The 26,239-nt window shown below is 37.4% G+C and overlaps 1 protein-coding gene across 10 annotated transcripts in view; it reads right to left on the reverse strand.

The window, feature by feature from the left end:
• Nucleotides 1–13,059: 13,059 nt before the first annotated feature.
• The window catches only part of LOC139148242 (uncharacterized), a 75,224-nt gene continuing 62,044 nt past the window's right edge, over nt 13,060–26,239 (reverse strand). For 7 of the 10 annotated variants that reach the window (XM_070719568.1, XM_070719566.1, XM_070719561.1 and 4 more), the window contains 2 exons: nt 18,440–18,947; nt 13,062–17,223 (listed from right to left, as the gene is read on the reverse strand). In XM_070719568.1, the coding sequence (XP_070575669.1) occupies nt 15,767–17,223; nt 18,440–18,938 (1,956 nt within the window). In that variant the 5' untranslated portion in view covers nt 18,939–18,947 and the 3' untranslated portion in view covers nt 13,062–15,766. Of the gene's footprint in view, nt 17,224–18,439; nt 18,948–26,239 lie in introns of all 10 variants that reach the window. The other 3 variants (XM_070719560.1, XM_070719559.1, XM_070719562.1) reach the window with 2 other exon arrangements.

The raw sequence follows: 26,239 nt of genomic DNA on the forward strand, positions 1-26,239 counted from the left end.
CTTCTAGCCAGGCCAACAGCTCGAAAAAACTCCGGGAATAACCAGCAAGGGAAGAAGGGTTGCTGATCTTTATACTTTGAAAAATGTGGGTTGTCTTGGAACTGTATATTTGTTGCCGATAAACGTAGGACACCTAGATTAGTAGTTGTAAATCTGATATCTCCAACGGACGATACTAAATGTCGTCTGAACGACATGTCAAATACTATTTGGTAATAGACTATGGAAGTTGTGACGTGTTGTGTGTAAAGACTCAGAGGTCAAGAAAGGACTGTACGATATCGTCTACCAACAGTATATGGCAAGGTTAAGGCTGCGTTCACAATAAATTGTGAGGGGAGCTGGGGAATTCGGGGGATTCGAAATTTCTCGGGGTAGTAGAGGAAGACTTGAAAGTTTTGCTCTGCCAATGGGTAGGGGTCTGAAGATATTTTGGTTCCAAACATTTTGATGTCATCCAATTTTTCTAATGTAAGTAACAATTGAACAAAATCTAGAACCATTTTGTCGATTTTCGTAGAAACAACAAGTTGGCCTTGTAACGGGGCACAAGTTACAACTGTTGATATTCTTTACAATATTTCTATCCAATGTATCAAATACAGGTTCTTGCTGTCTCTCTGCAGCATACTGAAACACACAATCTTCAGTTTGTCAACAAAGCCTGTATAAATATTGGTGATAATTGCATTATAGACAAGATTTAAAGTCATTTGTCAATTATATAAGCGCATGGTACACCTATACAGGCTGTGTTTGCAGGCTGAATACTGGACAGCTCATTATGGTGAAGGGAATATAGTACAAGAACGCAGTTGTATAAACTAGACAAAAATATTGTCAAAATTATCAAAGTTAATACTGTAACAGCTACTCCCCTGCTACTGCCTACGGGCATTGTCACTGCATACCGGCAGTGACAGTGATAGCTCTGACTCTGATGTAGTTGAAGACACTTATGTGACAGTGAAACATACCGGTACACAAGATCAGGCCAGAGAGCAACACATGGAAGACCTGGAGACTTAACAGTTACCAGGGATTTTTGAATTCTGGCATATGAGAATAATCAAATATTGGAGAAAAAAGATGGGGTTACCATGCTTTATTTTCTTCAAATGTACGATGAAAAGTCACAGTTTTTCACGAAAATCACTTAGAATCAATATATAATACCATTCAAGTTTCAAGTGAAATTTTTCTCATCTCATCGCACAATAACACAAAAGTAAAACTTTGAACAGTAAAGACTCTAAATTCATGACAAATGTGTGACTAAATGGAATTATTTATTTTTGCTCAAATTTGCCACAATTACCAGCAAAGTTTCTGAAATTAAAACGTTTATTGGTGTAATTCTTTGACCTTTCAGTATTGTCATTTTGTAAAAATAAGTAGCATCTAAGTCTTGTACTTTTGAAGAAAAAAAAATTCGGTAGGTCTCTGTGCTCAGTTTTTCACAATTTTGGAAGGAATTCACCAGGAATTCACAATTTGCACACTCTCTCATGATTGTCACTTTGTGTGCTTTTCAGCAGGTGCCATTGACCTGCCCAGAGCTGGAAATCAGCTTAGACTGGTAAATCCGAAAAGTCCGCTGATGCATTTAAAAATGAATCATGTTAAGAATTTGCCCTAGGAATATGGCTATACAAACTGCTGATAAGAGGTAGTGTCGAACATCTGCGAGCAGAACTACGCATACATGTTTATTTTTCTATGCGTGCATTCTCAATAAATATGCGGCTATATGATAATTTGGGGGACTTGAAAATTTTTTATCATACAGACGGGGAGGCTTGAAAATTTTTAGAAGGTATGGAGGGGATCTGGAAAAAATAAGATTTCAATTGCGATTCCTCCCCCCCCCCTTCCCCCACCATTTTTTTGTGAACGCAGCCTAATATTTTAATATTTTGAAGCCTCGGGAGACAGCAATGTTTGAATATTCATTTCATCCATTTTCAGAAAATGTAGAATGCCACCGGAAATGTCCGCAAATACCGGAGTTTGCTCACGACTTTCGGGAGACGTGCAGGTACGAAAACTAACCAGTGTCTCGTTATAATAGAAACTGGCTGCTCTTTATTCAAAATGTCGTTCAGTAATATTGAAGGTCTTCTAATATTGTGAGCGACAAAGTTGGTTATTAAGATCGTATCAAGCATATTTTACTGTAATTTCTCAATTTTTTAGATTCTTTATGTCTTCATTTCGCTATTTCGTCATTTCGTCCATTATAGTTAACCCACACAGTGCTACTCCCGTACATTTGCGTAGCTGGCGCCCTCTTGCGATCGCTACAATCATACAACTGATTCCGAGCAAGGACACATAAAGCTCCAAAAACGGTCGAAAAAACGTCAATTATAAACTTTATTATCACCTAATCTCCAAAGCAAGTTAAATATTTGAATTTCGAGAGAGAAACGGGAAAATTCGTCCATTGTGGCAACTTTTGACCGCTCCGGCGGACATTTTTTGTGGGGACAACGATAACTACTTATTTTATTTTATTTTTTTTGAAAAAGATAAATTTATTTCAACATAGTCACAAATAAAACAAAGCTACATAACTGTGCATGTATTAAAATAACTATGCGTCTTGTCTAAAACAACAAATAATTAGCTGTTTAATTACAAAGATCATCATATGAATGCATTCAGGATGCATTCTTCTCCTTCAAGTCTTACAAGGCTTGAAAACTTTGCGATAAAATCCTCAGCTTTGTTCATCATCTTATAAGTGAAATATAATGTATTCATCCATGAGGAGAGACAACATTTTAATTGCATGACATAGGATTGAAGGGAAACTTTAATCCCGAATGTCGAATATTCCAAACTGTATATTTTACAAAGGAAGTAATACAGTAAATAATGTCAGATGTTACATTATTATCATTTTCAATTCCTGCGATTGCTAATCTTTTGACATTGATATTATTATCAAAGTTGTGTTTTCTGACAAAGAAAGAAATACATTTCTGCCAGATTTCTTTTACATATTTACACTCAAATAAGATGTGTTCCAGTGTTTCTTCTTGGCCACAAATATGGCATTTCCCATCACTTAAATTGAAAGTTTTGGCCAAGCTTCCTGTGACTAGGCCTCTGTGGAAAATCTTCCATTTACTGAATTGCTGACAATTCCTGTTGAATTAAGACGACTGAATAAAGTACCTTTGTAACTGTCAGTGAGACTTAGATTCTCAGCCCATTTTTGACCAATTTGACCTTTGCATGCATGCCATTTCATATCAACTAATTTCCAATAAAGTGACTTGGTTTTGACATCACTTTTTGTCAGACCATAATTCTCTAAGTCTAAAGTATCATAGTTTTCTTCATTGTGGATGTTTGAAGTGATGATTTGTTCCGGGAATCTGGAACGCATTGAGGAGTGTTTCATACTCTGTCTTAATTTCTCTTGTACATGTCTATTTGTACCTCCTCTAATTTTTGCAATTATTTCCCATTGTTGAAGCCAGTCATTTCTGTCATCATTCCAGATGTCCTTAAGCCTTAAAATTCCACTCTTAGACCACTTTTCATAAAAGAGGACACTTCCTTCATTCTTAATATTGTCATTATACCACAGAACTTCTTTAAGAAGATTCCGTTTTGATGTTGGTAAATTCACTCTTGTAAGTCTAAGTGACTTCCAGGTATTTGACGTATCCCATACACCATCGGGGTTCGTTTGTTGTTGACTTTGAAATTGAGATGGAGGTAGTGATAATCACTATTCAGTTTATTGTCATAATTCGCTATGAAATATTTTGATAGGCTGGCCCATTTAGGGGTCCCTTTATCTGGATTTTTCTCAAATAATTTCATATGCCACTTTAATTGAAGTGCATTAATTCTTTCTTCAATGTCAACAACTTTTTTGCCACAGTCATCATATCTTTGAATGAAAATGCCCCTTTTTATAACTTCTCGTTTGCCTCTCCAAATAAAATTCCATAATTTACTATTTGCTTCATTAATAATTTCCTTAGGTACGTGATCAAATGATGCCAGGTACCATAATTTTGATGCAGCCAGCATATTAGCTACTAATCAGTGCGGTTTTTAAACTCCAAGCCCATAAACCTTTGGATTTCTTTTTGTTCAGCTTTGCACCTGTTGCTTTTTCATATTTGTTGAACATTCTCAACGACTGTGTAATGCTTTTCAAATTTCTCAAGTAAAGAGTTGTATCATCTGCAAAACTTTTCCTCTTGTTTGTCTGGTATTATGAATCCCGATATGCTGTCATCTTTACGAATATTTTTGGCTAGCACTCCTGCTGCCATAATATACAGTAACGGTGATAAGGGGCACCCTTGTCTCACACCCTTATGAAGTTGAATACTGCGGGGAAGAAAGCCATTGCACTTAATTTTGCATGTAGTATTATTATAAAGAATTTTTATCCACTTGATAAAATTAGTGCCAAAGTTGAATTTGTCAAGGACTTGAAAAAGGAAATCTCTGTTTAACCTGTCCAAAGCTTTTGTTTGGTCAAGACTTATGACAATAAGAGGTTTATCAGCAAAATTAGCATATTCAATAATATCTCTAGTAAAGACAATATTATCACCTATCTCCCGCCCGGGGATGTATCCACACTGATCTGGGCTGCATATTTTGCCAATTACCTTCCGCACCCTATTAGCAATTACTTTTGCAAGAATCTTATAGTCTACATTGAGGAGACTTATTGGTCTCCAATTATTTAAGTCTGCCTTATCTCCCTTTTTATAGAGCAAAGAAACTAAACCAAGTTTAAACTACTTATTTTTTGGATGGGGTAGCCAAAAACGCCCTCACACGGTCTAGTACTCGCCTCTGCCTCCTTGAGTACGGACAGCAGTTTCTGACACTAACTCCTCAGATCATCTCACTTTACACATCCGTAGGAGCATGAAGAGGTTTTTTATCACGTGTCTTTCACATGTTAATGTAAAAGTACAGCAAATGAGAAAATTATAGAAATATGACACTTTCTTCGGGCTAGCCAAAAACGCCCTCACACGGTCGAAGTACTCCCCCTGCTTCCTTCAGAGGGATAATGATTTTCTGACCATAACCTCACTTTATACATGAAACGGTTTTAATCACGTATCTTTCACATGTCAATCTCACGTTTAAAAAGAATTTCTGCATGTTGGAAAACTCAAACTCAGGTTCAACTTTCCTTGCGAAGAATAGATTACTAAAGCACTCCGCATGACAGTTAACTAACTCATCTCTACAAAGGATCGGAAAAAGTTCAGACAGGGCACAAGAGCAAAGCAACAAAACAAAAATTTTCTGCACTTTAGATCGACATTGGGTCATTCAAAGTCATTGACCCTACAAGTAAACGGGAGTAAAATATTTTTAGGCATGCAAGGCTTTGCTCTTTTTTGGTGCAGATTAATTTGAGGATGTGAGATTGTTTTGTAGCATAATGTCTTCTAAAAGAATGTAACACTCATAGATTTTTGACTGGATTAAAGGTTACCTACCTGTACAGGCTTTTCACCCAAAAATTGACCTGCTAATTAGTTTTATGTCGGCAAAAGGTCAATTATATGCTTGAATATCAGCTTAATCTCCAAAACAAGTTTACTAATATGAATTCCAGAGGAAAAAAAACGGGCAAATTCGGCCATTTTGGCAACTTTTGACCGCTCCGGCTGACGTTTTTTCTTTAGGGTAGCCAAAAACGCCCTCGCACGGTCGAGTACTCGACTCTGCATCCTTCAGAGGGACAATGATTTTCTGACGATAACTATTCACCTCACTTTACACATCCGTAGGAGGGTTTTTATCGCGTCACGGTATGTTTCACATGTCTATCTCACATTTAACAAGAATTTCTGCAAGTCGGAAAACTCAAACTCTGGTAAAACTTTCCTTGCGGACTAGAGATAACCACAGTACTCCGCATTACAGTTAACTAACTAATCTCCATAGAGTTTCCACCGACATTAGATAACATATTGGGAGTTAAAACTTATTTCCCACAAAACTTTCAAATCGGAGGTTCAACTGAGCTAGGCATTGCTTAGGTTATATAACTCAAAATCAGCCACTACTCTTTACGGAATCTCTTCGTTTGTAACCAAAGCACGCTATATGACAGTGAACTAACTCATCTCCATAAAGGATCCGCCGATATTGGGAAAAGTTCAGACAGAAAAAGCCGAAGCAACAAAACAAACAATTTTCTGCATTTTGGATCGACATGGGGTCACTCAGGGCCATTGACCTTACAAGTACACTGGAGTAAAAGATGTTAGGCATCCAAGGCTTTGCTCATTTTGATCCCGATTGATTAGGGAAGATGGCCGATTGTTTCGTTGCTTAATGACTGGACTAAAGCGTACCTACCTGTGCAGGCTTTTCACACAAAAATTGACCTGCTAACAGGCTATATGTAAAAAAAATAGCTTGAATATCAGCTAAATCGTCAAAGCAAGTTTATTTATTTGAATTTTGGGCGGAAAAAATCCGGGAAAATTCGGCCATTCTGGCAACTTTTGACCGCTCCGACTGACCTTTTTTTCTTCGGGGTAGTCAAATAATATTTGGTTATAGACTATAGACGTTGTGACGTGTGGCTATGTCGATACTCAGAGGTCAAGAAAGGACGATACGGTATCGTCTCAATTGAAAATGTGAGACAATTTGAGACGATTCTACCGACAGTATCTGGCAAAGGCTAATATTTTAATATTTGGAAGCCTCGAGAGACAGCAATGTATGAATATTCGTTTCATCTGGTTTAGAAAATATGTAGGATGCCTTCTCCAATATCCACAAATACTGGAGTTTGTTCACGACTTTCTAGGGAGACATGCAAGTGTGAAACTATCCAGTGTCTCGTTTAAATAGTATCTGTAAAATCTCTACCAGTCAAGGTGCTCTATATTTAAGATGGCATTCAATAATTATACTAATATTGTAAGTGACGAAGTTGATTATTGACATCGCATCAAGCATATTTTACAGTAATTTCTCAATTTCTCTGATTCTTTTTTTCTTCATTTCGGTATTTCGCCATTTCGCTATTATAGGTAACCCACACGGATCTACAACCTCTGCATAGCTGGCACCCTCTTGCGATCGCTACAACTATGCAACTGATTCCAAGCAAGGACACGTACAGCTCCAAAGGAAAGCAAACGTGGAATTGACATTGATGCAGTAAAAGACAGGGGCAGCGGAACAACTGTTGATTGGCATCGGGCAAGCTATCGATGTGACTGCCGTTAATAAAAACCCAATGCAGCCATGCTGAGGGCGTTGCAAAGGAAAGCACACTTTTTACCACTTTGCTTATGGACAAAGCCTCCTCTCATAAATTAGGTCTGCTTTTTAATGCGGGTTTCGATGTGTTAGATTCTCATTGTCACACAGATATTGACGCTTGAATTTTAATCAGATATTTTAGGAACATCCTACATCTGGGAGTTGCGATGGCTTTTCATCCAAAAATTGACTTGCTAGGTGGCTGTATGTCGGCAAAAGGTCAATTATATGCTTGAATATCAGCTAAATCTCTGAATCAAATTTACTAATTCGAAAGAAAAAAGAGGAAATTAGACCATTTTTGGCAAATTTTGACCGCTCCGGCTGACGTTTTTTTTCTTTGGGGTAGCAAAATACGCCCTCACACGGTCGAGTACTTTACTCTGCTTCCTGTAGACGGACAATGATTTTCTGACAATAACTACTCAATCACTTTACACATCCGTTGGAGTATAAACCGCATTATGAAATTGGAAAGGAGACAGTACGGTGATCTTGTTCAGAAGATTTACTTTCCTTAGATGTCGTGATCTTTGAAAAGAAAAATGTATCGCATCAGTACACTGTGCATACAGTACATTTGAAAGTGTCAATTCAAGGTGTTAATTAATTCAGTGTTGGGTATGCTGTTTGTAAGGTCTTGGCTAAATTTGGCACGAATTGTCCATGCAGATTTATGCAAAATTTCAACGTTGATGTCGAATGCTAAATGTGAAAGAAACTGATGATAGAGTTTAGCTGTTCACATGGTGATTTAAATACAGAGGAGCAACAGCGTGTTTAGTGTGCAATAGTCAGGCGTTTCCCAGGCGCGTCTGACGGTCTCGTGCTGGGGCTACCAGGCTTTGACCTGGAGATAGGGTTTGGCATTTGACTAGGAGCAGCCTTTCCCCTCCCTGCCGGCGGTAACACCCTCATGGGGTGCGAGATTTCGGTGTCATATCAAATCCGATGTTGCCATTTTGTCGTTTATCTGACAAACATTTTTTTTCCTTATACGAAAGGCAAACTAGTCTATAATAATACTATAAGAAGAAAACTAAAGATACATATTTTCTTAACCGTCAACAGTACAGTTTATTTAAAGGCATTTTTTGCTATACAAATGAATAAAATATAATATCAACATAAAATAATCTAAACGTATGATATAAACAAATTAGATGCCTACCACTTCGCATAGCATTGCTGATGCATTGACACTGAAATTAAAACACGACCAAACCTTTGATATCCTGCCACATTCTACACAAGACGTCTTCTAAAAACTAAGCTGTATTGCTGCCATCTTGTAGCCAGGCCAAGAGCTCGAAGGAACTCTGGGAATAACCGGAAAGGAGAGAAGGGTTCCTGATCTTCATACTTTGAAAAATGTGGAATAGAAGTAACCTGTAGTGCAGTAGTAAAGATTACTTCTGGAAGTCATGGCGATTGCAAAAGAAGCTATGTTTACTCTGTCTGAGAAATAAGGCCAAAGTAATTAAATTCTTTGTTTTGCGTCCCCATCCGCTTAGGTTTTTAGCTTTTCATGAAAAACACACACGGTGTATTTGAATAGGAAATTTTGGGACATAACCGCTTAGCTTTTCTGAATTAAAAATTTTGTTACATTTTCAATTTGCTGCAATCAAATTACATTGTGTTAATTTTCTTGTGTGTGTTTTTCAGCCGCTTAGACGCGTACCTTTTCCCCTTTTGAGTCACGTTGGACACAAAACAAAGAATTAAAGAATTAAAGAAATAAGATGCTAGAACTGAACTATTATTGGCAAAATTCCAAGTAAACTCACCTTGGTTTTCATCACTGCACAATGCAAGTGCACTGCGATGACACAATCCAACTGCTTAGGGAGGTCAGGAAGGAATGCGATCCCCACTGACACAGACTAAATGGCGTCATTTCGTGGTCATTTTGGAGTGTTTGAAACGTTCAGTTTTCAGAAAAAGACTCGTTCAATATATTAGACACAAAATGATTCCACAGTATTTCCTAAACGATTCTGATTGCATTCCATGGACATTTCTAATTCTCGGTATTGAAACACAATCCCTCAAACTACAATCGCCAGGTGGTGGAGGGACTGTTTTAAACATGGCAGAGGAACGCTAATTTTTCATTATTTCTCTGTTTTGTGAAAAACATTTTAAGATTCAGATCCTAGTTATCCGACATCAAAGTTGTAATAATCACATGTATTTGTAACTATGTCTGAGTGGGAATTTTCACGATCCAGTTATTTCAATTTTCATTATTGAACATTCGTACCATTCCATCTGAGACTCGAAGATGTCGTCATATCACCTATCTTGAACATGTTAAACTCAAATTAGCGAGAATCTCTGTATGTCGGAAACTCAAAATCAGGTACTACTTTCCTTGCAGACTACGGACTTTGGGAAAGATGTCCGCTTTTTCGTTGCATAATGTCTTCTACAAAGAACGTAACACTCTAAGAGTTTTGACTGGATTAAAGTTTGTACCTACCTGTGCAGGCTTTTCATCCAAAATTACCTCAGGCCTGCTAGGTGGCTGTATGTCGATAAAGAGGTCAATTATATGATTGAATATCACCTAATCTCCAAAACAAGTTTAATCATTCGAATTTAGAAAGAAAATTCGTCCATTGTGGCAACTTTTGACCGCTACGGCGGACGTTTTTTTTCTTGAGTGTAGCCAAAAACGCCCCCACACGACCGAGTACTCGCCTCTGCTTCCATGAGCGGGACAATGATTTTCTGACGCTAGCTACTCACCTCACCTTACACATCCGTAGGATTATGAGATTGATTTTATCACATATCTTTTTAATGCTAATCTCACGTTAAACAAGAATTTCTGCATATCGGAAAACTCAAACACAGGTTCAACTTTCCTTGCGAACGAACTATGATTACCAAAGCACTCCGCATGACAGTGAACTAACTCATCTCCATAAAGTTTCCACAGACATTAGATAACAAATTGGGAGCTAAAACTGATTTTTCACGAACCTTTCAAATCGGAGGCTAAACTTAGCCAAGCATTGCTCAGATTAGAAAACTCAAAAGAGTCAGCTACTGCTTTCTTTACGCAATCTCTTCGTTTGTAACCAAAACACTCTGAATGGCAGTGAACTAACTCATCTCAACAAAGGATCCACCGATATTGGAAAAAAAGTTCAGACAGAAAAGGCAAAGGAAGAAAACAAACAATTTTTTGCACTTTAGATTTACATGAGGTCATTTAGAGTCATTGACCTTACAATTACACTGTAGTAAAATATATTTAGGCGTGCAAGGCTTTGCTATTTTTGGTCCAGATTTATTTGTTGGGATGCGAGATTGTTTCGTAGCATAATGTCTTCTACAAAGAATATAACACTCGTAGATTTTTGACTGGATTAAAGGTTAAATACCTTTGCAGGCTTTTCATCCAAAAATTGATCTGCTAAGTGGTTTTATGTCGGCAAAAGTCCAAAACAAGTATACTAATTTGAATTCGAGAGAAAAAACGGGAAAATTCGGCCATTTTAGCAACTTTTGACCGCTCCGGCGAACGTTTTTCTTTCTTGGGCTAGCCAAAAACGCCCTCACACAGTCGAGTACTCCCCCTGCTTCCTTCAGAGGGACAATGATTTTCTGACGATAACCACTCACCCGGTCACTTTACACATCCGTAGGAGTATGAAACGGTTTTTATCACGTACCTTTCACATGTCAATCTCACGTTTAACAAGAATTTCTGCATGTCGAAAAACTCAAACTCAGGTACAATAACCACAGTACTCCGCACTACAGTGAACTAAACTAATCTCCATAAAGTTTCCACATTGGATAACATTGGATAACATACTGGGAGCTAAAACTGATTTCTAACAAACCTTTCAAATCGGAAGCTCAACTGAGCCAAGCATTGCTCCCCGAGCATTGCTCAGGGTAGAAAACTGAAAATCAACTACTGCGCTCTTTACGGAATCTCTCCTTTTGTAACCAAAGTACGCTACATGACAGTGAACTAACTTATCTCCACAAAGGATCATCCGATATCGGAAAAAGAGAAAAAGCAAAGCAACAAAACAAACCATTTTCTGCACTTTGGATCTACATTGGGTCACTCAGGGCCATTGACCTTACGAGTGCACTGGAGTAAAATAGTTTTAGGCATTCAAGGCTTTGCTCTTTTTAGATCCTGATTACTTTGAGGAAGATGGCCGGTTTTTCGTGGCTTAACTGGATCAAAGCGTACCTACCTGTGGAGACTTTTCATCCAAAAATTGACCTGCTGAGTGGCTATATGTGGAAATAATAGCTTGAATATCAGCTAAATCGTCAAAGCAAGTTTATTATTTGAATTTCGAAAGAAAAACCGGGAAAATTCGGCCATTGGTAACTTTTGACCGCTCCGGCAGGCGTTTTTTTTTTTCGGGGGTAGCCAAGAAAACGCCCTCACACGGCCGAGTACTCGACCCTGCTTCCTACAGAGAATACAATGCAGCCATGCTTAGGGCCACGGTCCCTCCACAAAAGGAGGGACCGTGTTAGGGCGTTGCACAGGAAAGCACAGTTTTTCCCACTTTCCTTGTGGAAAAAGCCGCCTCTCATAAATTAGGTCATTTTTACAGAGATTGACGTTTGAATTTTAATGAACAGGTTGGGAACAGATTATTGGACTCTCAAATTTCTACAATTCTTTTCAGATTTACCACTTGTGGGGGCTCATTTTCAATCTCTTAGAGAAAGAAAAAGAATGCAACAAAATGAAAAATAAAATAACGAAGGCAACTATGGGTGCATTTGTTTATATCTGCTTTCAATAGTTTTGTTTTTCCTGTCATGTGTGGCTACTTTTTTTAAAGCCCACTTCTTAGAATGATTTTGCCCCAAAATCTTCAAAGCCCCCAAGATATCAAGTGGTCCACCTGACCACAGTCCCTGAAGGGGAGGGACTGTGCCCCCTGAGTCTGCACCCACGAGAAGCCATTTCTGATTGTGGGCTATTTCACAACTCGACATTCCAGAATGCTAGAAACCATTTTTTCGAGGGAACCACATCGGCCTATTGAGTTACACTTATTTACAAGTAGTTGTCCAGAGGCAAACTGAAATTCTGTTGATGGACCACACATGATGAAAAATAATAATCATAGTATGGTCTCTCATCATGTTGATGTCTCCTGGTGTTCCACTGATTAGCGTTGAAATTGTCCATAAAAAATTGCAAACTACTTCAGCCTTAATCCTGAAAAACAATGGATATATTTACTATTGTTGTCTGCTTGGGAGATACATCATTGCATATAATTTAGTCATTGTTAGTAGTCTGAGTAAGTATGGTCTCATCCTACGGTGACACAGCAAACCATAGACAGTAGAGGGTTCCTCTCTACTGTCTATGTGCAGACTGAGCATGTGTAATATATGTCTAGCTAGTTCTGAGAGCTCACCAATTAAATTGCTGACTGCAATGTACACTTTTCAGTAGGCAACTCAAATGTGTGGAACGGTTCTACTCCAGAGAAAGACACGCTGAATTGTTTTGCAGACTCCGTACACCTTAGAAATCACATGACGCCGGTTCAAACAATCCAAGTGTACAAAGGTGTATGGAAAAACACATGCATGTGTTTCTATGTGCATTTGTGCAGGGGTTTTGTTTGTACTGTGGTCCATGCGAATTCAGGGTTGGATCCATTAGCTCTACTTAGATTATACAAAGAAGCTATTCCAACATTCCACAAAATGATAGCATGTGCACCCTTGCTTTCACAAATATAAACGTATGTAATATTTCTCAATGAGAACCAACAATGATAGCACAGATTTTGAATTTCAGTATGGATAGATTTTAATTCACTTCTCTTTCCTACAAGAATTTACAAGTTTTCTCATCCCTTCAACATTTTATAAGTATTCTGTAAATGTTTTGTGATCAAAACAGCAAAACTCCTCCGCAGAGATGGCAGTGTTTCAATTTTGTTAAAATCTTCCAAGTTTCAATGATTTCTATGGGAAGAGATGTGAACAGCAAACTTGTATGTTTTTTACTCTTGATGATTTAACAGTGATAAAATTAAAGACAATTAGAATTGCAAAGTGATTCATTACTTTGAACAAACAGAACAGAAAGAAATGTATCAAGAGTTTGTTTCTGACAGAAATGACCACACACAAAGACTGTATTGTACTAAAGCTTACACTGAGACAAAAGTTCAAAAGTTACTTAAATTTGCCATATATTCCAGAAAATGCCTCTATGGGAAAGAAAAATCGACAGCTTCACCATAACATGGTTCTCAACAGGTGTATTTCAAGTATCGATGTTTTTCAACCAATCAAGTCAAATGTCAATAATCAAATAAAAGCACAGTATGACTGAGATGATGAAAAAAGAATACAATGTAATAAAATAGGATTTTTTACTGGAACCATAATCAGTCCATGGCATCTAAAGAATCGAATGTAAAAAGAATTGAAATCGGTATATCTTGGCTTTTTAACTGAAAATAAGAAAGTATTGACCAAATATCAACATCATTCACATAAAACAGAAAGCAGTCAGTCCTAGGAACTTATGAGCTAAATTTGAAAGCTGTTGTTTGAAAAAATGTTCTGTAAAAAGAAGAGAAAATTGTCCTAAAAATTTACATATGTAAATTTCATAATAACTTTCACGTGTCACCATTAATCACTCCTAGGAGCATATCAATACCTGTGAAAGCTACAACACCAACAGTTCTGGAAAGTTTTTGACATATTTACAAATCTAAATTTCATCATCATATGGACATATGTCAAAAAAGTTATAATAAAAGACCTAAAATCAAAATAGACCTATTGGACAGTCATTGCTGATATAAAATTATCAAACAAATACAAATATGAAAATTTTATGCTAGTTTGAACAAATATCAAATGCACTGTCCCTACAAACATGTATACAAATTATCAAAGTAATAACTTTATTAATGGAAATTCGTGAAAAATCATAATTATGTAATTTTTTTCTTTACTCTGCAAGAGATATCTACAAGATTCCACTCAGTTCGAGATAATCATCCAAGCTATCAACATGTACGAAAGTTGGTCAATTTGGTGCAATAATGTTTGAGCTGTAAGCTCCGTAAATTTGGTCTGCTTAAGACAGACGGATGGACTGACAGATATAAACTGACAAAGTGATGACATTCTCCTCCCAGTGTGCCTCCAGCACAAGTTGGAAGGGGGTATCAAGCATTTTCACAACAAAAGAATATGCTAAGTATATACGGTAAAGTTATGTAAATTGACCCTACTTTTACTCAAAGATGTGGAGGACAATGCATTGTGTCATTAAAAATGGAAAACTCAGTATGCATGATAAACAAACATGTTCATGTAGGCTGTTTTAAAACATTTAAAGCAAATGAAGGTTGTCAGTTGAGCATGCGCACAAGGTGACTTCAATAGAGTCATCTGTATCTGTAATAATGATAGCAAGATCTCATTTAAAGTTTACATCAGGTAAAATGTCAAAAAGACAATTTCTTGTATATAGGCAAATAATTTACTTCACACAGAATATTTATGAATTAGGAAGATTTGCAGACTGGTTATTGTCCTTGATAATCTTCAATAACAACTACGTCATCTTCATCAGGAGTTGAATTCTGCACATCATTTTGCTTTCCTCTATCATTCTGTGAGCTATCCTGTTATAGTGTTGACAAGGAACTGCCTTCCTTCCTGGTCCAGGATTTGACTATCATGATCATTCCCTGGAATGTCTAACCACATTTACAAATGCTGAAAATTTCCAGCCACAGAGAGGACATACCTGACTTGGAAGCCCATGTTTATGCTGAACATTGTTGGTGCAAATCTACTAATATTTTCTGCAAAAAACTTTTGTCCACATTTTTTCCAAGTGAAAGGATATATACCGGGCGGAATCTGGGAAGCTCCTACATTTTTGAATGGACTGATTTTACATTGGTTCTTATCAATGCTTGTACTTGGACCTTGGAAATTTGAATAGAGTGGGGGACCTGAAGAACTGGTCACAATCTTTGCAGTTCTCTGTTTTGGTTATTTCGGTGCTCTACATTGAACTTGTTCACTGAACACATTTACACCATGTGTCATTGTTGGCATGCCCCCCATCATCTTTTGAACCATTTTGTTCTCCAGAACATTGTGACTGAGCATCAATGTCACATGCACTGTGGCGATGGGCTTTTCTGTAGCTTTTGACCACACTTTGGTAACTTGAAAATTTGGTGTAACAGAGTGGGCATATGTCCTTGGACAAACCTAAGTGATGCTGTTTCTGGTGAAACTTGAACAATGAGAAAGACATGAATTGCTGTCCACGGTCCTTGCAGCTGACACTGCATGTATCTTTGCAATCTGGCCTGTTATGAAAGTCTTTATGAACTTTCCAAAACTTTATAGTGCACATGAACTCAATATTACAAGATGACAAACTTTGTGTGTTTCATTTCCTGATGCTTGCTCTTCACATTCATTTGGGTGTAGGTTCAACTTTATGAGGCACTTCCATTGTCTTTTCCTTATCTATTCCTGTAGAAACTCCTTGGGTTGGCTCCGTGTCTGCCATACATGATCTTGATGTAAAAGTAGCTGCTTGAGTGTTACTGGGGTGGTCTGCTCTGTTGTAACTAGGGTAGACACACGTAAATCCTGTAACTGGATAGCCAGTACTTGATGAAGTGTTACTGAAATGTGACGCAGTATCTGACTCTGCTTCACGTCCACTTTCATGAAGTTTCCTTGTGTTGTCATTGCCATTATTTCCTCCATGCCCAGCGGCAATCAACCCCGTTGCCATGGAGGACAGTTCTGTACTTCCTCTTCTCTCTCCCTGAAATGAATCGCCTGTTGCCATGGCATCATCGTTCAGCTCTGTTGCTATGTAGAACTGCTGGCTGTCATCATTACTTGCATCCTCTGGATCCTGGTTTGTATCAGCAGACGATTGATGTGTTGCTGATATACCACTCGCAGAGTAAAGATCTCTATCACCATTTTGATAACTACGTGAGTGCCAGTGTTCAGGTTCATCAAGAAGAGCAGGTTCTGTTTTCACTGATATAGTTTTCTGATGGAACACTGGGTCATCAAGAAGAACGGGTTCTGTTTTCACTGATATGGTTTCCTCATGAGCTGTCTTTGCACCATAAGTATCTGACCTTTCACCTTGAAAAGACTGACATTGACCTTGATTTCCAATATCACTACCACTAGTTGACTGACACTGTGTTGAGGCAGAGTTGCTCGCATTGTTGCCATGACAACCTGATTCCCAATCCATGACTTCATGGCCAATTCCCTTATTCCTGGAAATTCTGTCTCCAATCTCTGGGTATGTGCATTCCTTTTTCACTTTCACCCTCTCCACTGTCTGAGGTTGAGTACCTAAATCAGTTACTGGCATTTCGTGTACGACGAAAAACTTTTCTGCAGTCTGCTGTCCCCCAGCCTCAACATCATCACTTCCAACAGAGTCCAACACAGGCTCTTCTCTGGAGATTCCTAGAAATCTTTCACACAATTTGCTCAGTCTGGTAACTCCAAAATGTTTTGATGCTGTATGGAGCTTCTCCAACTCGCTCCTTTGGACTTCAGTTGTCCCCTTATACACAAAATTGATGATTTTTCTCATTGTATCTGCAGAGGCAATGCTTGTGTGTATTCTTTGAGTTGTGTTGTTTGTACTTGTAGAGAACATCCGACAGAATACATCACTACAGCTGGACAGCACTACCTTGTGGCAGTGAATCTCTTGATCTTCAGCACAAATTATCGCATCAGTCAAGACAGCTTGTTCACGTAACCTATTTAGGGCATTCAATACCCCGTCTGAAAATCCCATATCTGTCAACTGGATGGAGGAAGTGCTGACAAGACAGCCATCTGTGGTTGGGTCCAGCCTGTCACTCGAAGCAATGCCTGTCATGTCTGTAAAATAAATAAATATAAATATGCATATACCAAATGCGAGCTAAAAAAATAACAAACAATTACGTGTGTTATCTTGCAAAGACAGCTGCTTTGTACAAACACAGCGTCAATGACACTCTAATTGGCTCACATTTGGTTTGATGTGGCAGGCCACAGAGAGTATACTTAACTATGTTTACCCCTGGGAACATGCATACCATGTCTCAAAGCAATCAGATAAGCAATTTTAGCATATTTTGCATATTTTTCGCACTGACATGTTCATTTGAACAAATTCACATTTCCACCACTGAGTGCACCAGTACGCCAAATACTAAGACAGTAGGAGCTGCTGGGAGACAAAGCTACGAAGGAGTCAGTCAGTGAACAAATAAAATTGTCAATTCTTTTATTTGACAGGTACATGCTGAAATCAATAACAGTGTACTGATCTGAATAAAAATTAATGGCACACTTGCCAGGGTTGAGAGTTAGAGCTTCTATAAGGCTGTCCAATGTACCGGTAAAACAGAACACATGTAGTTACTGAATAACCAAGACAGCCTATCTTAAACATGTTGTTACATGAATGAGTCTTTTCAGTAAAGGCTGAAAATTTCCAGTTGAAGGTATGACACCTGTGCTGGAAATTCAAATATGGATAATTTTCCAGTTTTGAATTTCAAAAATTAGGAACCTTTCAAAAATGGAATTTCCCATTTGGAATCATTCAATTATATTCCTGGTTTCATATACATTACAATTGTAGAAGAAAAACTGGGACTAGGTTTCAAAAGTCAGTAGTATACAATTAGGCCAAAGTAATCAAATTCTTTGTTTTGCGTCCCCACCCGCGTAGGTTTTTAAGGTTTTCATGAAAAACACACATAATGTATTTGAATAGGAAATTTTAGGACATGACCGCTCAGCTTTTCTGAACTAAAATTTTGTTACAATTTTTTATTTCCTGCAATCAAATTACATTGTGTTAATTTTCTTGTGTGTGTTTTTCAGCTGCTTAGACGCGTACCTTTTCCCATTTAGAGTGGATGCAAAACAAAGAATTTAATTACTTTGGCCTTATGTATTTAAGACTTTAAAAAAGTTTCATCATTCACAAAGGAGTTTTGACCAGTATCCCAGCCATGGCCTTGCAACTTGATAAAAAGCCTGTGTAAGGCATCAGATTGTCTTACACTGGAACAACTTAATTCCCGTGGATCGTGTCTCCTACCTTTAAGGGAAGATGTACCAGTACAGTTGACACTGTGCACAAGTTCTGACTGTTGCAGATGTGTGGAAACCTGAACTTTATGGAATGTTGACTGGATGGGTTGGTTTACACGATGTAGTTGTTCACTGGGGACCGTGTTGTTACACACACTGTCATGCGCTTGTCTGTTACTGATTTTGTCTGGCAATGTCTCATCACATGTGTTGCCACCTGCATGCACATTTTTGATATTTGTCTGGCTCTGTGATGTAATCGTAGAAGACACAGTACGGGGTACTACCCGTGAGTTGGACTGATCTGAAGCACCACCAGAAGAATGGCATTCAGGTTGTTGGTCATTGCCACTGCATAAATCAACATCTGAACTGATAAAGACATCTTGAAAGACTGTACTGTCATCCTGTTGGTTTCCTCTCTGTCCCCTCCTTTCACATGCCCTTTTTTGCAGTTTTTTATAATAATGCTTCTTACGCTGACCGATGCCAAGCTTGTAAGGCATGTTAATATCCTGTATAAAAAGGCAGAAAAAGCATTGACATTCAACACGTTTTCATAGAATGATATAATGAAATCTTTAATAATCACAGTAGTATTAGGGTAAGGAAAACTGCGTAAATGAAACTTGGATTACATTTGGTTTGATATGGCACACTAGATTGAGTGTACATGTACAGTACAAACATACACCGTTAGTAGCTTCCATAGGCCTAAGCTGGTAATAATCATAATGTCAAGTGCATTTGAACACATTGTGATACATGTTCATTCAAACACCAAGGAGAAGTATTTAGGATTGGCAACTGCTGCAATGAACATACACATATGCAATGCCATGCAACCTGGTACCAAACAATCTACAGTACCACGCTAAAGATGTCTTCTTCTGATATTGTACTACATGGGTCAATGTAAACAATATTTGGTAATTCATTAAACAGTAATATTTAAGAAAACAACTCATTATCGGCTTGGAGGCCTTTTGGTTTGTGTTTCTGTAAAAATATCACAAAAGATGTAAAATTCTGACTCACAGTTACTGACATTTTCATAAATTTACATTACACTTTTGCAGCTCATTAATTTTTGTTTGGCATACTTTTTGCCAATGATAACTTCATTTAAACTAATTCCCATTCACAGTTAAGCAAGCACCCACACACCAAATACCAAGGTGTTGTGCGCAGCGGTTCTGACGTTTTCACAATTCAACCAGAGAATCAAAGAATGTGATATTTGGCATTTTTTTACAAAAAACAGCAAAAATTGTCAAAAAATACAATATGGCATATTAAACAAGCCCAACAAAGTTAACCCTTGGGAACATGCATACCAAGTTTCCAAGAAATCGGACCAGTTATTTCAGAGAAAATGATTTTTGATCAAAAACGAGAAAATTACCCAAAAAGTACAAATGTGAAAATTTCATGACAATTTGAAGACACTCAACTAAGGTTACCCCTATGTAAACCAGTTTAAAGACAATCAGAATAGTAGATTCAGATAATCAGAGAAAATAATTTTTTTGCCTAAAATGTGAAAAATTGCCTTAAAAATATAACTATGAAAATTTCTCCACAATTTTACAAATCTGACAGAGGTTAGCCCTTTAGATAAGTATATCAAGTTTCAAAGCAATCTAAAAAGAACTTTGGGAGAAAATGATTTCTTGATCAAAACTTTGAGTAGAAGATTTATATAACATCCCTGGGGACTTTTATACCAAATTACAAAGCTATCAGACAATTAGTTTTTGAGAACGAGTTTTCTTGGGCAAAAACAACAAAATTGTCTTAGAAATACAAATTTGTATATTTCAGGACGATATCTAACTATTGTCATCCCTGGGCATCTGTATACCAAATATAAAAGCTGTCTCTCCAGCGTTTTAAAAGAAAAAAGATTTTTAAGATTGTTGACCAAAAATGACAAAAATCGCCCCAAAATGGTAATTTTGCCAATTTTGTCGTAATTTCAACAAACTAGAAGGGTAATACCCTTGCAAACATCCAACCAAAATTAAGAGCAATGGGCCGGTAGTTTCAAAGAAGAATAATTTTTACTTAAATTCAGCAAAACTAAAAAATTAAAGATGTCTTAACGATATACATAAAATTGTATAGGGTCCACCTCAGGTACTTGCATACTAATTTTCAAAGCGTTCAAAATAGCGGTTCTTGAGCTAGTAATTTTTATTTATTTATTTATTTATTTATTTCAAACTCCAACAAAGATATGATACAGTTAACAAGTCATCGTTGATGACACAGTCCCCACTTGTTAATGCGTGCTTTGATTACAGGTCCTCAGAGAGGATAGAGTCCTCTTCATTAGGTCTGTGATAAAAATACTTTTGAATAAATTCGCTTGATACATGTCTGAGTTGTAGTTCAGGACATGAAAAAATTGTAATAAAATGGCCACATGGTGGCCATATTGGATCGAATCACAAAACAAATCAATGTGCATATGTATGACATAGGTCAATGTCCTTGTACCAACTTTGATTAAAATCGGTTGAAATATGCCTGAGTTATGGCTTTGTACATGAAAAAATCATAACAAAATGGCCGCACAGCAGCCATATTGGATCGTATCACAAAACAAATTAACATGCATATGTATGACATTGGTCAATCTCCTTGTACGAACTTTGAATAAACTTGCTTGATAAATGTCTGAGTTGTGGTTCTGGACATGATAAAACGTAATAAAATGGCCACACGGCGGCCATATTGGATTGTATCACATAACAAGCGACCTAGCGGCCGATATAGCTCCGCTGTGTTTATGTAGAGAATAACTATATTTGACACATGTTGATGAAGAAGGTGGAAATCTTTGATAGCTCAATGCAGTGGCCAGAGAAAAGTGGCTAAAATAAGCTGCAAAAATACACATTGAAGATTTCATCATACTTTGAATATATCACATTGGATCATCCCTAAGAACATGTCAACCAAAGCTATCTGATGAGTAGGTTTTTGAGAATAAAATGTTCTCACCAAAAATGGCAACAATTGCCCAAAAAATAAAAATTGCAGATTTCATCATCATTTCAATAAATATCATTTAGTTAATCTATAGAAACCTGTATACCAAATTTCAAAGCTATCTGATGAGTAGTTTTGGAAATACACATTTTTTGACCAAAAATGGCAAAAATTTCCCCAAAACTACAAAATTGCAGATTTCATCATAATTTTAATAAATATCATTAAAGTGATCTGTAGGAACTTGTATACCAAATTGCAAAGCTATCAAATGAGTAGTTTTGGAAATACACATTTTTTAACCAAAAATGGCAAAAATTGCCCCAAAAAATACAAAATTACAGATGTCACCATAATTTCAATATATATAACTTAGCTCATCTGTAGAAACCTGTATACCAAATTTCAAAACTATCAGACCAGCACCTTTTGAGAAATACATTTTTTGACCAAAAATGGCAAAAATTGCCTTAAAAATGCAAATTTGCATATTTCTGCACAATTTGAACAAATCTGAAATAGATCATCCCTAAGGACATATGTACCAGTAGTTTTGAAGAAGATTTTTAAAGATTTTTTTACCAAAAATGACAAAAATTGCCTTAAAAATACAAATATGCAAATTTCACCAAGATTTGAACAAATCTAAATGAGGTCACCCTAAGTAAACTGCATATCAAATTTCAAAGAAATCGGACAAGCGGTTTCAGAGAAGATCTTTTTACCAAAAACAGCAAAAAATGCCCCAAAAATACAAATATGCAAATTTCACTACGATTTGAACAAACTTAAGTGAGGTCACCCCAAGTGAACTGCATATAAAATTTCAAAGCAATTGGACTTGCGGTTTCAGAGGAGAAGGCAATTGTTGACGGACGACGACGACGGACGACGACGACGGACGACGACGGACAACGACGGAAAATCAACCTATTTGATAAGCTCCGCGTCGCTGACAGCGGAGCTAACAAGTCAATGTGCATGTGTATGACATAGGTCGATGTCCTTGTACCAAGTTTGAATAAAATTGGTTGAGATATGCCTGAGTTATGGTTCTGTACATGAAAAAATCGTAACGTGCGGCCATATTGGATCCAGTGTTCTCCCCAGGCCATTTTAGCGTAGCGGTCCCGCTACGCTTTCGACTCTCCCCGCTACGCTTTAAAATATTCCCGCCATCCTTTGGTTCACACGCTCTGCGTAGCTACCAGCTGTTGCATGCATTGTCTACTCATTAGCGCTCACTGCAACTTTCAACCTGGTGAAAGAGTGGAAGGTGTGAAGTATGGTATGCGTCCGATAAGTTGTCCGTAAGTGCTGAGAGGAACGTTAAAACAATAGAAGAATCGGCTGGGTTGTTCACAAGTTTTCATTCTACAACGACTATTACGACCAACAAAGACCTTTAGTCGGTATACATCGAGGACAAGTATTCACAGAGTTAGGCGGTGTAGCACTAGCGGGGCCTTTGATCACATTCCCATGCTTTGATCAACGAAATGGACCGCAAAAGAAACAAAAGAAGCAGTTGACTAGTGAGGTTGATTATGATTTTGCAACGATGATCTTTTTTTTTGTCCGAGTACGATCACGATCGCGATCGCGTTCACATTGCATAAATTCCAATATGGCGGCGGCCATGTTGGCCGACGTGTTTATAACGTGTTGACATTGATCCTGGCGTCGCGTGTGGTTCCACTCTGACACGTTCTCTGAAAGATTTTACACCTGATTTTCGAGTGATTCTAGTCGTACTTAGTTCATGTCTTGTGATCATCTTGGTGGTATTTTTAAAATGAAGAATCGAACGACGATGTTCAGTGGCAGTGGTAGTTATGCGGGGGCGCTGGTTGAAATTGATCCCTGTGATGACACAGGCGCTCCTTAGCTGGGTAGTCTGCTAAGTAGATCGATTTTCGGATCGATCTATTGATCCCGCAGTCGATATGCCCGCCACTGCAACCTAAATACTCACAAGGTGTGCAACACAATCACTCCAAAAACACACCACCTGATTTGTCAACTGGCCGTGCGCTCGCACAAAACATTCAGAACTACACTCCCATATACCTAGTTGGATCACAAATTTAACCATCTCCTCAAAAATCACGCCGATGAATGTGTTACTCGCGTCATCTTGAAGAAATCGGCCATGTTTTGAGACCAAGCGCAGTGAAATGTGGCCTGCAGAATGATTCTACCATATGATGTAATTTATTCCACTACTGATTGGCTAATCAACGGCCAAAACAAAGGTCATGGCAAGACGTCACTGGTTAAGTATAGTTGAACCAATCAGCAGTGGAAAAAATGACGTCATATGGTAGAATCGTTCTGCAGGCCACATTTCACTGCGCTTGGTCTCAAAACACGGCCGATTTCTTCAAGATGACGCGAGTAACACATTCATCGGCGTGATTTTTGAGGAGATGGTTAAATTTGTGATCCAACTAGGTATATGGGAGTGTAGTTCTGAATGTTTTGTGCGAGCGCACGGCCAGTTGACAAATCGGGTGGTGTGTTTTTGGAGTGATTGTGTTGCACACCTTGTGAGTATTTAGGTTGCAGTGGCGGGCATATGCATATTGACTGCGGGATCAATAGATCGATCCGAAAATCGAGCTAAGGAGCGCCTGTGCGTGATGAACATTATTCGCGGTGTTTGTTGTTCAAAAATGATATAAAACTCAATTACTTTTGAATTGTATAAAGCTTAAACTTGTGAATTTTCCTCTTTGTTGGCAATTTTTGACAATTTTATTAGCAGTATATGTATTAATGATACTCAAATCAGACGAACCACTTCTTGCTTTCAATCTGAACTTGCTGTTACTGTTTGAATCTTCTATTTTAATTGCAATTCTACTATACTGTGATGATTTATTTAAGTGTAATACAGAGTTTCCATGATGTTCAAATTGCATACTTGTGTGTTACCATTGCATTTTGTTGTGAGTGTATATAAATGCGTGGGTGCATGTGCAAGCTTATATCCATATGCAAATATAAATTAATGATATGCAAATAATTATGCAAATTAGCCACTACGCTTTTGCTTGATCCTGGGGAGAACACTGGGATCGTATCACAAAGCAAATTGATGTGCATAGCTATGACATTGGTCAATGTCCTTGTACCAACTTTGAATAAAATCTGTAGAAACATGCCTGAGTAATGGCTCTGTACATGAAAAAATCGTAATAACATCACTGTTCGCTCCCATATAGTTATCAAAACAAGTCAACAATTGTATGAAACATGGACATACATACAGACAGACTGACATACACAGACTGGCACAGAGTGATGACATTGACCCCAAGTGTGCCTTGGCCCATGGAGAGTGATAAAGATACAACAAACAGCTGAATGTAATGATAAAATAGTTAAGTATAGGCCTATACAGGCACTGAGAGTGAATACGTTACAGCAATTTGATTAGTTTCTTTTCCTTATCTACTTCTGTGATAATCTTTAAGACAATCAATCTGCAAGGCAGTTTATGTATTGACAAATATGTTATCTTTTACAAGCACACAGCAAACTGTTCTTGATTTTTCATTTACAATATTTGACATAGACTGAAATACATAACATGCAACCAATGTTTACACTTTGCCCATACATCAGATACATGGAGAAATTTCAACATACAATCATCAACTCAGAAACTCTACACGGAAAAGTAAACATTGTTTTCTTCCAGAACAGCTGGTGCATCCACATCTGGAACAACTTACAAACTTAACCAATTACACAAGGATGATGACACAATTCAAGAGATAAAGTTAAACTGTGGTGAACTTGACTATTCCGTTCAAATCCTTACCGACTTGACATCTTAAACTAAAATACACTGCATGGTTAATTGTGCACAAAAATACATTGGGGTGGACCATTTGATAAGGGGTGTCTGGAAGATCGATGAGGTATATTATCTATTTTATTAAATCCATTGTACATTCTTTTTTCCCCACTTTCCCACCTTTTCTTTTTGTCAAACCTTCTCTGGCTGAATTTTTTATTGGCATTTGTTTGGAATGTTTTCAAAATCTGCCAGGATTGTTTTACCGCATTTCAACACCAAATACAGTTTAACACATCAAATGCTTACTAAATCACCACATTATATTCTCTTAGTTCCAGTAGGTATAAAATTACCCAAAAAAATCTTAAAAATACAGAATGAAAGATATCCCAGTAAAACAGAGAGTTTCACAAAGTTGCCCCCAAATTTCAAAATTCCGGATTTTAACTTAATTTCAATATATCTTATTAACAAAAACCCTAAGAACCAGTTTACTAAATATCAAAGCAATCAGACTGGTAAATTTTGAGAAACAAATTTTTTGACCAAAAATGAGAAAAATTGCCCCCAAATTACAAAATTGCAGATTTCATCCTAATTTTAAATATATCTAATTAACATAAACCCTAGGAACCTGTACACTAGATATCAAAGCTACCAGATCAGAAGTTTTAGGAGAAAAAAATTTTGACCAAAATAGGCAAAAATTGCCCCAAAATAAAAAAAAAATTGCCAGTTTCAACATACCTTCAATAAATTATATTGAGATTAATCTTAAATACCTGTATACCAAATATCAAAGCTATCAAATCAGTAGTTTTTGGATAAAAAAAATTTTATCAAAAATTGGGAAAATTGCCCTAAAATTACAAATATGACAATATCAATACAATTTGTACAAGCATGACTGAGTTCATCCTGAGGAACATGAATATCAAGTTTCATAGCAATCAGACAAGTCATTTCAGAGAACAGGAGTTTTTGACTAAAAAACGGAAAAAA

Source organism: Ptychodera flava, chromosome 13 (assembly GCF_041260155.1).
Source record: "Ptychodera flava strain L36383 chromosome 13, AS_Pfla_20210202, whole genome shotgun sequence".
Taxonomy (NCBI): domain Eukaryota; kingdom Metazoa; phylum Hemichordata; class Enteropneusta; family Ptychoderidae; genus Ptychodera; species Ptychodera flava.